The sequence below is a fragment of the Betta splendens genome, chromosome 7 (genome assembly GCF_900634795.4).
Source record: "Betta splendens chromosome 7, fBetSpl5.4, whole genome shotgun sequence".
NCBI lineage: Eukaryota > Metazoa > Chordata > Actinopteri > Anabantiformes > Osphronemidae > Betta > Betta splendens.
Window position 1 is genome coordinate 13,026,231 of NC_040887.2, and position 13,072 is coordinate 13,039,302.

Consider the following 13,072-nt stretch of genomic DNA (forward strand, 5'->3'; position numbering starts at 1 on the left):
AGAAGAAGGAATGAAGGGGGAAATTAAAACGTTGAAACCAACTGTCTGTCACCTTTTTAAAGCTGCAATATCTAATATCTTATGTTATACATTCAGCAGCTACAGTGTACAATCAAGTGCTTTACGCTGGTAATTTTCATTTTAAGCCTAAAGTCATTGTTGATGTATATTAATGCATATTACTGTATCCTGTATCCAGGGCATATGAGCTAGTACGGTATTTTTAGTGTATTTTAGGACAATGTCTCATACTGAACTGTCTACTAAGTGTGTCTTCTTGTTGGTTGTTGTTGAGCTGCAGCTGAGGACCTGTTTGGCAGATGTTTATCACTATTCTTATAATGTGATTTGTGTTGTTGTCCCATAAATGCAGTAAGGTTTTGTTTAGAATTTACCTATCTGTAAGTGGTGATCACATACATGTTAACACTTCATTTGCTATGTGCGACAGGAGTGCTATACGTAACACAACCACATAGGACTGATTGATTGATTCTCAATCACATACAGGGACCAAAGCTTTTTAGAGTTTAATACTGAATGAATCTAAAAATGTGACAAATCCAAACACACACCCCAGTTTCACAGACACGACAGAGTTGCCTGCCGTTGCTCAAAATCATTTACAACAAAGTTAAAACAGGGAACGATAAACAAGGTCATCTAACACAACACGCTGCACAAAGCAGGGACTAATAATTTGGGAAACTCGAAACTCAAAATTTCTGCATACAGCAAGAACTACCGATTAGTATTAAACACGGAAAATAACAGACAAAACCAAGGTAAGAACACTTCTGATGATGTGACCTAGAGAATCATACCTGACAAACTATGCGGGACTCTGAGAAACAATTAGTAGGGGTTAAAATCAATTAGTTCCTTTGGTGACAACTGGTGGGTAAAATACATAATGAAGTGGAATTGTGGTACCAATCAGGTATTTACAATGTTTATGTGTAAAATTGCATTAGCTTTATGAGATCCTTTAATGTTAAGCTATGGAATTTAATGGCATAACCCTAACCTGACTGAAAGACGAGGTTCAACATAAACGTGAGTTACAGTAGGTTCAGTGGGACATGCAGGATTAGATTATTACCTGTGCTACAGTAGTAATGCATATCATATCAATCTGTACATCTGTATGTCTGGATGTGAAAAACATCTGTACAGGTAAAAGTCTGCTTCATCTTTGGGTACAGTTTTCAGATGTCAACATGTGCAAGCAGAAACACCATGTAGATGTGCACACGGCTCAGCAAGGACATGGGTTCTGTGTGGCCATTTTATCTTTACAACACAGATTTACTGTGTTGTGCTAAAAACTGCACCTGCACTATCGTCATCAAATCAAATCTTTAAACCAAAGGACAGAAAAACACACCAGATAATGGATAAAATACTGCATCTAAAGATATTTCCAGTAGTACAGAGGACAATGTGAGCATCAGTCCTTGGGATGAATCCAGCTCAGTCCACCGGGTTGTTGTCTGTTAGTGTTTCACAACAACAAAAAGAGTAAGAACACAATCTGATACAGCATCAGTCCAACATATTCTTGCACTTTTCCATCTCTCTGTCCTCCAATAATGTTTTGCCAAAACTCAGGTCCAAGAACTTGACCTGCAAAGCAGAACCAGGTGTGAAGCATCAGCATCTCACTGACAACATCTAACCAGCGATGTTTCACTTTTACACCAACAGAATGCAACACAACACTAACTCACCATTATTAGTGACCTCCAGGTTGATGACTTTGATGAGATTTGTGCGTAGAAAAGTTGCTGAAGCTCTCTGGTCGATACGACACTCATACGTCCCAGTGTCGTTAATTGTCACGCTACTCAGAATCAGAGACACGTTTCCATTCTTCATCTGTTTGTCCTCCAGCTCCACGCGATCTTTAAAAGATGGATGCTGCTTCTCTGGTTCGAACTTTCCATCCTGGTATAAGAACACATATATGAGCTCCTCATGGTCAGATCTGCTCCACTCCAGAACTTTGACGTCCTTGTCAACAGGAGATTGACACTGCAGTCTGACGTTTTCCCCAGAATGAGCTGTGATATTTTTTCGCTCTGAAGGAGAAGGTAAAGGCAGGTTAGTATTGAAACTCAAAGGTTTTCTAATAAAGAAATACAGCTATGTGGGTACAGTATGTGGCACCAACACATTGGGAGCATATCATTTACTGTATGTCCTGTGAGGTGCAAAGTGGGGCTTTCATAGATTTGACTTGTTGACTGTCCAGCTCCTCCCACAGATGCTGGTCAACACCTCAAACTAACTGTTGTCCGTCTTAGGGAACAGTGGAGACAGCCTGACTTGTTTGCAGTTTTGTAGCATGAAACTGTAAAAACCTTGGTGCACGGTGCATGAGCTTTAGCTGACTATGACCCACCGTTCCTTCCACCTGTAAATGTTATACTGTTAAGCTGTGTACATTTTACAAAAACTGTTATGTTGTAATATTTACTTTAAAAAAATGCATAAAATTTAATATGATACATTGAAATTTAGTATCATCATTTGTCCAAGTAAAGTTTGCATGCAAGTAACAAGTAATAGTTCATGTTTTAAAAATGTTCCAAAGTCAAGTAAATTTAACTTGGGTGATGAAAGTAAATCTGGCAACCCTCAGTGAATGAATCTATCTAATAGATAAACCCATTTCAAATCAGCACATTATTTGTATTTTTATCCAAGTAAAATTGTAATATGTATTAGGTGTAAGACAAAACGATTTATTTTTATAGGATTCTTACTGATCAGGTGTTAAACTTAATATTAGGCACATGAAAGCCGGAGACTGAGGCTCATGGGAAAAATTATGTTTCCTGTTAACGTTAAAGTTGAAGACAGAAGTTAATTAGTGTTTGTTGGAATTGAATTAGTGAAGTGTTCATGTGTGTTTATAATGTGTTCGGTGTTGTTTTGTCAGAGCTCCACCATGAGGGAGAAGAGTACATGTGTAACTGACCCTCAGTGGACAGCAATGCAATTTATTGTCCATCCATCCTCTACCGCTTAGTCCCATGCAGGGTCACGGGAGTACTGGAGCCTATCCCAGCGTCTACAGGTGAGAGGCAGGGTTGCAATTATTGTCCTAAAAATAAATGTGGTGGTCTTGCGCTTGGCTTGCAGAGCTACCACAGAAAGATTGATGCTTTCTGTTTTTTGCACTTTTCCTCCCCTGTCTGAGGAGATTGAACATATAAGTAAACACTTGGTGTTGTCGCAAATACACCAACTAGCTGCCCATGACCCACCGTTTCTTCCACCTTTAATAGATCCTGCTTACAGCAGGTGTGGTGTGCTGAAACTAGCTTATGTTTAGCACTAATGTAAATAACATGCCCCTATACTGTACTTTCTTTTTTTCCTCATAAGCAAAGAATGATGTGCTAAATGCATTGAACTGATCATTAAATGAGTGCTGTGTGAACAGCATGAGGTCCTGTTAGCCTGTGTATCATTTGCTGTCAGTCCAGATTCCTCTGGGTCTGGTGCCGGTAAAACGGGATACCACTGTCCACTTTGACTTTGTTGTAGTCATCAAATGTTTTACGTCTTCGAACTCCTTCAGGTCCTTACAAACTCCTCTTTTTACCCCGATTCTACAGTAATGTGTCATCCTCAGTGATGAAATGTTGCCTTTCTGTCTAATACACAATATCCCACTGATAAACAGGAGTGAAACTCCATACACTTCAATCTTTGTCTCATCTAAATCCATAGACATCCATTTATAGACAAATCACAGGAGACAGCTGAGCATCAGCCCTGTGGAGAGGAATCCAGCTCAGTCCACCAGTGTATTTTCTGTTAGTATTTCACAACAACAAAAAGAGTTGACCTGCAAAGCAGTTTGAAGCGTCAGCATCTCACTAACAACTTCTGAACTGTGATGTTTCACTTTCACATCAACAGAAAGCAACACAACACCAACTCACCGATATTAGTGACTTCCAGGTTGATGACTTTGATGGGATCAGTGCGTAGATAAGATCTTGAAACTTTGTGGTCAACACGACACTCATATGTCCCAGTGTCATTAGTTGTCACATTATTTAGAATGAGAGACAGGTCTCCATCCTTCATCTGTTTGTCCTTTAGCTTCACACGATCTTTAAAAGATGGATGCTGGCAGTCTGAAGTGAAGTTTTCATCCCGGTACAAGAACACATATACAGGCTTTTCATGGTCAGATCTGCTCCACTCCAGAACCATGGACTCGTTGAATTTATGTTGACACGGCAGCATGACGTTATCCCCAGAATAAGCTGAGACATTTTGCACAACTGAAGGAGAAGGTAAAGACAGGTTTAGTATTGACACCCAAAGGTTTGCTAATAAAGGAATACAGTACACCTATCTGAGAAAACTACCCAGAGCTCGTGCTCCTTAGAAACATAACAAAACCCGAAACATAACTGAACACTCGCTTTGTCAAGACACTCAGTGTTGTCTCCTCTTCTTTTTCTTCTTTCCACAGTGTTTTTTAGCCTGTGTTTCATTTGCTGTCAGTCCAGATTCCTCTGGGTCTGGTGCCGGTAAAACAGGACACCACTGTCCACAAGATATCAAATCTTAACCATGTTCTGACTTTGTTGTCCAGTTATCACGTTTTCTCTCTTCAAACTCTCTCAAGTCTTTACAAACTCTTCTTTTTGCCCCGATTCTACAGTAACGTGTCATCCTCAGTGATGAAATGTTGCCTTTCTGTCTAATACACAATATGCCACTGATGAACACGAGTGAAACTTCATACAAGCCCAATCAAAAGCATGCGAAAGCAACAACTAATAATAACAATAATCACACATAAAAAATTAGTACAGAATTTAAACTGATCACAAATCTACAGTATGACCAATGTTATCTCCTTGCTGCTCTACTGTATGTGCAGCTGCAGCTGCTGCTCACCTTCAGACGCAGACCCCAGGAAGCCAACAGTCAGTAAAGTCCAGCAGAGAACCACAGCAGCCATGTCAAATGTCGGTCTGTACAACCAGTCTCCACATTGTTCCTAATACTTTGTGAAACCAATGTTAAATGAGCACAGCAGGGCAAGCACTGGCAAGTAAAGAATGCAGGGGAAAATTAAAAGGGGTGGGTTATTTTAGAACCAACTGTCTGTCACCTTTTAAAGATGCAATTTCTAATATTTTATACATGTTCAACAGTATATTGAACCTACAATCAAATGTTTATGCTGGTAATTCTCAATTTTATGCCTACAGTATTGTTAATGAATGTTACTGTATTCTGTGTTCTAGTCCTAGTTGAAGCATGAACAGACGCTTGCTGACATGTTCATACACATGTTCAGTACAAATAACTCCCTTCTCAGTTGCATCATGTTAATGCTGATGGGCTGTAAAAGGTAACATACACATAAAAAATATTCTTGTCCATAATAAAACATATTTATACATTTTAAGTATACATAAAAAATGCTTGATTGATTCCCATGGGGAAATTTTGCTTTCTGGTGAAATCAACCAGTCTCAAACTGACAACATCTTGCTTTACAGACTAAAGCTACGGTATACCCACTGAGACACCTGAACACCACTGAATATTAAAGTCAATACAGTACTAACTGTATAATTTTGAATAATTAGGGTCAGCAGGGTTGTTGAATAATGTGGTTACTTGCTACCCCCAGTGAGGGAACAGGTCAGATCCAGAGAACGCATCTTCCAGAAGGGAATCAATAAAAGCTGCTCTTATTTTATCTAATTATTCCACATAACCATAAATTGATGAAATAGTTAAAGTTAATATGAAGTTAATATGAAGTTCCTCATTACCTGTACATCAGGTATGTGAACAAAAACACAATGTTTATGTGTAAAATTGCATTAGCTTTATGTGATCCTGTTAAGCTATGGAATTTAATGGCATAACCCTAACCTGACTGAAAGACTTTATAAAACTCCCACACATGTGTGTGTGTGTGTGTGTGTGTGTGTGTGTGTGTGTGTGTATATATATATATATATATATATATATATATATATATATATATATATATATATATATATATATATATATATATATATATATACTCTTACTCTACTATAATCATACCATATGAAAGTACTGTACTTACTAGCTTATCAGTTTTAATCACACATAACTTTAGAGCTAATGAAATAGTTTGGCTTCTTTTGTGGCTCTTTAGGTGTAATTAGTAAATTACCCCCCACTGTATGCACCTGGAGAGCCACCCAGTAAAACTGGTTAACAATTTCTGTGTTAACGGAAGATTCTTGATTCTCCAATAACAAGGTTCAACATAACCGTGAGTTAGGTTCAGTGGGACATGCAGGATTATAATATTACAGTACCTGCTTACAGTATACTGTAAATGCATATTATTAAATTGTCTGTACAGGTAAAAGTCTGCTTCATCTTTCGGTACAATTTTCAGATATCAACATGTGCAAGCAGAAACACCATGTAGATGTGCACAAGGCTCATTCTGTGTGGCCATTTTATCTTTTAAACACAGATTTGCTGCATTTCGCTAAAAACTATTCCAGCATTTAGATCCTCACGTAAACATCTGGTATCAGAAGGCACATGTTGTAAATCTAAAGAATTAAATTGAATTCAGGCATTTTCCCCTGACCAGCTGTGAGATGGAAAGGCAGTTAAATCTGAGTGGGGAAAGCTGCATCTGCACTGCCATCACCTTGTCCTATAGTTTGGTCTAAGTTCACATTAGAGTAGCTTGTTCAGATCAAATGCCATTTCACCTCATCTGCTTTGTTCCATCTATATACAGTACCAATTTATAGACAAATCTTTAAACTAAAAGACAGAAATACACAGCAGATAATGGATAGAATATTGCATCTAAAGATATTTAAAGTACATGGGACAGCGTGAGCATCAGTTCTGTGAGGATGAATCCAGCTCAGTCCAAAATGGTGTCTGTTAGTGTTTCATAGCCACAAGATGATTAAGAACAAAATCTGATAAAGTATCAGTTCAACATATTCCTGAACGTTTCCATCTCTCTGACCTCCAGTAATGTTTTGCCAAACCTTAGGTTCAAGAACTTGATCTGAAAAGCAGAACCAGGTGTGAAGCATCAGCATCTCACTGACAACATCTAACCAGCGATGTTTCGGTTTTACACCAACAGAAAGCAACACAACACTAACTCACCATTATTAGTGACTTCCAGGTTGATGACTTTGATGAGATTTGTGCGTATAAAAGTTGCTGAAGCTCTCTGGTCGATACGACACTCATACGTCCCAGTGTCGTTAATTGTCACGCTGCTCAGAATCAGAGACACGTTTCCATTCTTCATCTGTTTGTCCTCCAGCTCCACGCGATCTTTAAAAGATGGATGCTGCTTCTCTGGATCGAACTGTCCATCCCGGTACAAGAACACATATATGAGCTCTTCATGGTCAGATCTGCTCCACTCCAGAACTTTGAAGTCCTTGTCAACAGGAGATTGACACTGCAGCGTGACTTTGTCCCCAGAATGAGCTGTGATATTTTCTCGCACTGAAGGAGAAAATAAAGGCAGGTTAGTATTGAAACTCAAAGGTTTGCTAATAAAGAAATACAGCTAAGTGGGTACAGTATGTGGCACCAATAATACACCAGATAATGGATAAAATATTGCATCTAAAGATATTTCCAGTAGTACAGAGGCTCTGTGTGGATGAATCCAGTTGACTGGGTTGTTGTCTGTTAGGGTTCAACAGCAACAAGATGATTAAGAACAAAGTCTGATAAAGTATCAGTCAAGGCAAGGACACGGGTTCTGTGTGGCCATTTTATCTTTACAACACAGATTTACTGTGTTGTGCTAAAAACTGCATATGCACTATCATCATCAAATCAAATCTTTAAACCAAAGGACAGAAAAACACACCAGATAATGGATAAAATACTGCATCTAAAGATATTTCCAGTAGTACAGAAGACAGTGTGAGCATCAGCTCTGTGAGGATGAATCCAGCTCAGTCCACCGGGTTGTTGTATGTCAATGTTTCACAACATCAAAAAGAGTAAGAACACAATCTGATACAGCATCAGTCCAACATATTCCTGAACTTTTCCATCTCACTGACCTTCAGTAATATTTTGCCAAACCTTAGGTCCAAGATCTTGACCTGCAAAGCAGAACCAGATGTGAAGCATCAGTACAACATATGAACTGTGATGCTTCACTCTCGCATCAACAGAAAGCAACACTAACTCACCGTTATTATTGACTTCCAGGTTGATGACTTTGATTGGATCGGTACCTAGAACAGTTCTTGAAGCTTTCTGGTTGACACGACACTCATATGTCCCAGTGTCGTTAATTGTCACATTTCTCAGAATCAGAGACATGTCTCCATTCTTCATCTGTTTGTCCTTCAGCTCCACGCGATTTTCAAAAGATGGATGCTGGTTCTCTGGATCGAACTGTCCATCCCGGTACAAGAACACATATATGAGCTCTTCATGGTCAGATCTGCTCCACTCCAGAACTTTGAAGTCCTCGTCAACAGGAGATTGACACTGCAGCGTGACTTTTTCCCCAGAATGAGCTATGATATTTTCTCGCACTGAAGGAGAAGGTAAAGGCAGGTTAGTATTTACTGTAAACTCAAAGGTTGGCTAATAAAGAAATACAGCTATGGTACAGTATGTGGCACCAACACATTGGCAGCGTATCATTTACTGTACTGTATGTACTGTGAGGTGTACTTTCTTCTTTACTCATAAGTATGAGAATGATGACAGCATAAGGTGCTGGAAAACGAGTAAAACTAGCCCAGAGCATATGTTCCTTAGAAATAGAAAACTAAACTGAGAGATAACTGAACACTTGTTTTTTTTGGACACACAGTGTTGTCTCCTCTTCTTTAATCCACAGTGTTTCTTACCCTGTGTATCATTTGCTGCCAGTCCAGATTCCTCTAGGTCTGGTGCTGGTAAAAGAAAATAAAATGTGGTATTGTTTTCTGTCTAATACACAATATGCCACTGTTTTTCTGTCTAATACACAACATGCCAATGATGAACAACAGTGAAACTTCATACAAGCCCAATCAAAAATATACAAAAGCAACAACTAACAATAACAATAATCACCGATGAAAAATTATCGCGGAATTTAAACAGATTAGAGACTAATGACAAATCTACAGTATGACTAGCCTTTTTTTCTGGCTAAACATGCTACAGCTGCACATACAGTACAGTAGAGCTGCTCACCTTCAGACGCAGACCCCAGGAAGCCAACAGTCAGTAAAGTCCAGCAGAGAACCACAGCAGCCATGTCAAATGTTGGTCTGTACAACCAGTCTCCACATTGTTCCTAATACTTTGTAAAACCGATGTTACAGTAGATGAGCACAGCAGGGCAAGCACGGGCAAGTAATAAGAATGTAGGGGAAAATTAAAAGGGTTGGGTTATTTTAGAACCAACTGTCTGTCACCTTGTTAAAGATTCAATTTCTAATATTTTATACATGTTTACAGTATAATGAACCTAGAATTAACTGTTTATGTTGGTAATTCTCATTTTAATTCCTGAAGTATTGATTGAATGTTACTGTATCCTGTGTCCAGGATCCTGGTTGAAGGGTGTACAGACGAACACTTACTGATATGCTCATATTCAGTACAAATAACTTTAATGCTGATGAGCTACACAAAAAATAGTCTTGTCAATAATAAAACATATTTATAATTTTGAACTATTGTTCAAACTACTATGAAAAATACGATTTCAAATAATTGTGTTTTTTGAAATAAACATAATGCAAATATGCTCAGACCTATACTATATGTAAAAAACATCAAATATCCTTTACTTGAAATCTATGATGGTTGGTCAGGAGGGTTATGTTATTAAATTACTTAAGAATAGGAATAAAGTAAAAAAAATAACTTAAGACTAAAGGATTAAGTTTATTAAGTTAATGCAATTTTACATACCTGATGTACAGGTAATGAGGAATTTCATATTAATGTTAACTATTTCATCAGTTTATGTAAAATATCTACATAAAATAAGATAAATGCTTTATTTATTCCCTTGGGGGAAATTTTGTTTTATGGTGAAATCAACCAGGCTTTCGTTTTCAGGTGAAATTGACCAGACTCAAACTGACAACAGACTAAAGCTATAGTACACCCACTGAGCCACCTGAGCACCACTTACAGTACAGGAGTGTTGGTACTTTATTTCAATAAGTTAAAGTTAGTTAAATGCATTAGGTTCATTGGTTACTCTAAAATGCCCATACAGTAGGTGTGAGTGTGTGTGTGTGTGTGTGTGTGTGTGTGTGTGTGTGTGTGTGTGTGTGTGTGAATGGTTGTCCGCCCTGCGATAGATTGGTGACCTATCCAGGGAGCTGGGATTGGCTCCAGCACCCCCGTGACCCCACATAGGAACAAATGGTAGAAAATGGATGGATGGAATATGAACTCCCTCATTATCTGTACCTCAAGTATCTGAACAAATACACAAGGTTTATGTAATCCTTTATTGTTAAGCTATGTAATTTAATGTGTGTGTATACCACCAGATAAATATAAACCACCAAGGCCACCAAAGACCAAAGCTTTTTAAACAGTATTTTAATATTAAGTAAGTCTAAAAATGCATAATGAAGTGGAATCATGTAGTATCAGTACTACTATGGACATTCCGTATGAGTACAAATTACTTTACTTGGTAAGGTTATCGGTTTTAATCTTATATATATATATCTTTAGAGCTAATACAATAGTCCTTTTGTGGCTTTTTAGGTGTAATTAGTAAATTAATTCCCCCTCTTTACACCTGGAGAGCCTATTGACTCTTGATTCTCCAATAACGAGGTTCAACATAACCGTGAGTTAGGTTCGATGGGACATGCAGGATTATAAATGTACATTTGTTCATACCACCAGTGTTAATAATGCATAAGTATTATCAAATTGTCTTCATGTAAAAAACAGCTGTACATACTGTATACAGTAGTCTGCTTCATCTTTTGGGTACAATTATTCAGGTGACAGGCCTTTGCCCTATAGTTTGTTCGAAGATCACATTTGCTTGTTCATGCATTCATGTTAGGAAACAGCAACCTCCAGACCAAATGTCACATCACTTCAGATGCTTTGTTCTGTCTGCATACTGTACCACTTCATGGACAAATATTTAGACCAAAAGATAAAACCACAATGGATAAAATATTGCATTTTAAGATATTTCCAGTACAGAGGACAGCGTGAGCCTCAGCTCTGTGAGGATGAATCCAGCTTGGTCCACAGTGGTGTCTGTTAGTGTTTCACAACAACAAAAAGAGTAAGAACACAATCTGATACAGCATCAGTCCAAGGTATTCTAGCACTTTCCCATCTTTCTGTCCTCCAATAATGCTTTGCCAAAATTTAAATCTAAGGTCTTGACCTGCAAAGCAGAACCAGGTTTCAGCATTAGGATCTCATTGAAACCTAAACTGCAATGTTTCAATCAACAGGAAGCAACACTAACTCACCGTTATTAGTGACTTTCAGGTTAATCACGTTGATGGGAGGGGTGGGTAGATTAGATCTTGCTCTTACAACACGACACTCATATGTCCCGATGTCGTCGGCTGTCACATCAATCAGAATCAGAGACAAGTCTCCATTCTTCATCTGTTTGTCCCTCAGCTCCACGCGATTCTTGAAAGATGGATGCTGGTTCTCTGGATCGAACTGCCCATCTCGGTACAAGAACACATACTCGAGCTTGTCATGGTCAGATCTGCTCCACTCCAAAATTATGGGTTGGGAGCTCGACTCAGTAGCTTGACACGGCAGCACGATGTTGCCCCCAGAATGAGCTGAAACATTTTCCAGTGCTGAAGGAGATGGTACAAACAGGTTTAGGATTGACACCCAAAGGTTTGCTTATAAAGTATTACACCTACAGTATGTGGCACCAACAAGTTGGCAGCAGATCCTTTTTGTACTGTGAGGTTCAAATAGATTGGACAATCATCAGGTTTTTCCTTGTTTAACTCTCTCAAGTCTTTACACCAGCCCCGTTGTTTTACTGTAGCTTCTACAGTAACATGTCAGCCTCAATGATGATGTTGATGTTGACTTTTTGTCTAATACACAAAATCGCACTGATGAACAGGAGTAGAACTCCATACAGGCCCAATCAAAGCATGGAAGTATAGACAGATATAGCAAAAAATTTGAACTCAACACAAATCCACAGTATGTCGAGCGTTATCTCCTGACTGAACATGCTACAGATGCACATATGAGCTGCTCACCTTCAGACGCAGACCCCAGGAGGCCAACAGTCAGTAAAGTCCAGCAGAGAATCACAGCAGCCATTTAACACATGTACTTCCAGTCTTTTCAAATGGTTTGTGCCTACTGTATGCTGTACCTTACTCTTGCCCTCAGCAAAACAGCAAGCATGAGCAAGAATGGCAGGGGGAATACCAAGGGGTGTGCTCTGTTGGAGCCAAACAGTCAGCTGCAACATACTGTATATTTTATATATATTTCTGAAATGCTGGAGGAAGCCATGAAAAATAATGCGGCAGTGTTGATGAATCGTTTTAATGTTAATGCAGATAAACTGTAAAAGTCACATATATGCAGTGGCTAATGCAGTATCTTTATTGTAGTTTTGGTGTAGTTTAAAACAATGGCTCCTACTGTTCTCACAAGCATGTGTCTTCTCGTTGGTTCTTGTCGTGCTGCAGGGTGAACTGCACTGTAGGATCAGGTTGCCAGATGTGTATCACAATTGACTTACATACTTCAACATACTTCTTCAGGCTTGCCACTGCCTCAACCTTTTTGGGGTCAGTGGAAACTCCCCGGCCTGAAGTGACATGGCCTAGGTACCCCACTTCCAACAGGAAAAAAAGCACATTTTTCCAGCTTTGCCTTCAGCCCCCGGTGTGGAGACGATGAAGCACCATCTCCAGCCTCTGTAGGTGCTGGTCAACAGATGATGAAAAAACAATGATGTCGTCCAAGTATAGCAAGACAGACTGACCTTGTTGATCCCCAAACATTCTCTGCTTTAATCGCTGGAATG

The 13,072-nt window shown here is 38.9% G+C and overlaps 2 protein-coding genes across 2 annotated transcripts; both read right to left on the reverse strand.

Annotated features, from left to right (window-relative positions):
• Positions 1 to 514: 514 nt before the first annotated feature.
• Positions 515 to 10,350, reverse strand: LOC114858704 (uncharacterized). The gene is made up of 8 exons (XM_055510272.1): positions 9,244 to 10,350; positions 8,913 to 8,957; positions 8,241 to 8,591; positions 8,109 to 8,150; positions 7,186 to 7,536; positions 3,957 to 4,304; positions 1,731 to 2,081; positions 515 to 1,626 (listed from the first exon to the last, which is right to left on the reverse strand). Exons 1-8 carry the CDS (start codon positions 9,305 to 9,307, stop codon positions 1,505 to 1,507), a joined length of 1,674 nt encoding a protein of 557 aa, XP_055366247.1. The 5' UTR covers positions 9,308 to 10,350; the 3' UTR covers positions 515 to 1,504.
• Positions 10,351 to 10,501: 151 nt separating this feature from the next.
• On the reverse strand, positions 10,502 to 12,450 carry LOC114859246 (coxsackievirus and adenovirus receptor homolog). Its single transcript, XM_029157241.3, has 3 exons — positions 12,291 to 12,450; positions 11,520 to 11,867; positions 10,502 to 11,431 (listed from the first exon to the last, which is right to left on the reverse strand). Exons 1-3 carry the CDS (start codon positions 12,352 to 12,354, stop codon positions 11,310 to 11,312), a joined length of 534 nt encoding a protein of 177 aa, XP_029013074.1. The 5' UTR covers positions 12,355 to 12,450; the 3' UTR covers positions 10,502 to 11,309.
• Between the last annotated feature and the right edge of the window lie 622 nt (positions 12,451 to 13,072).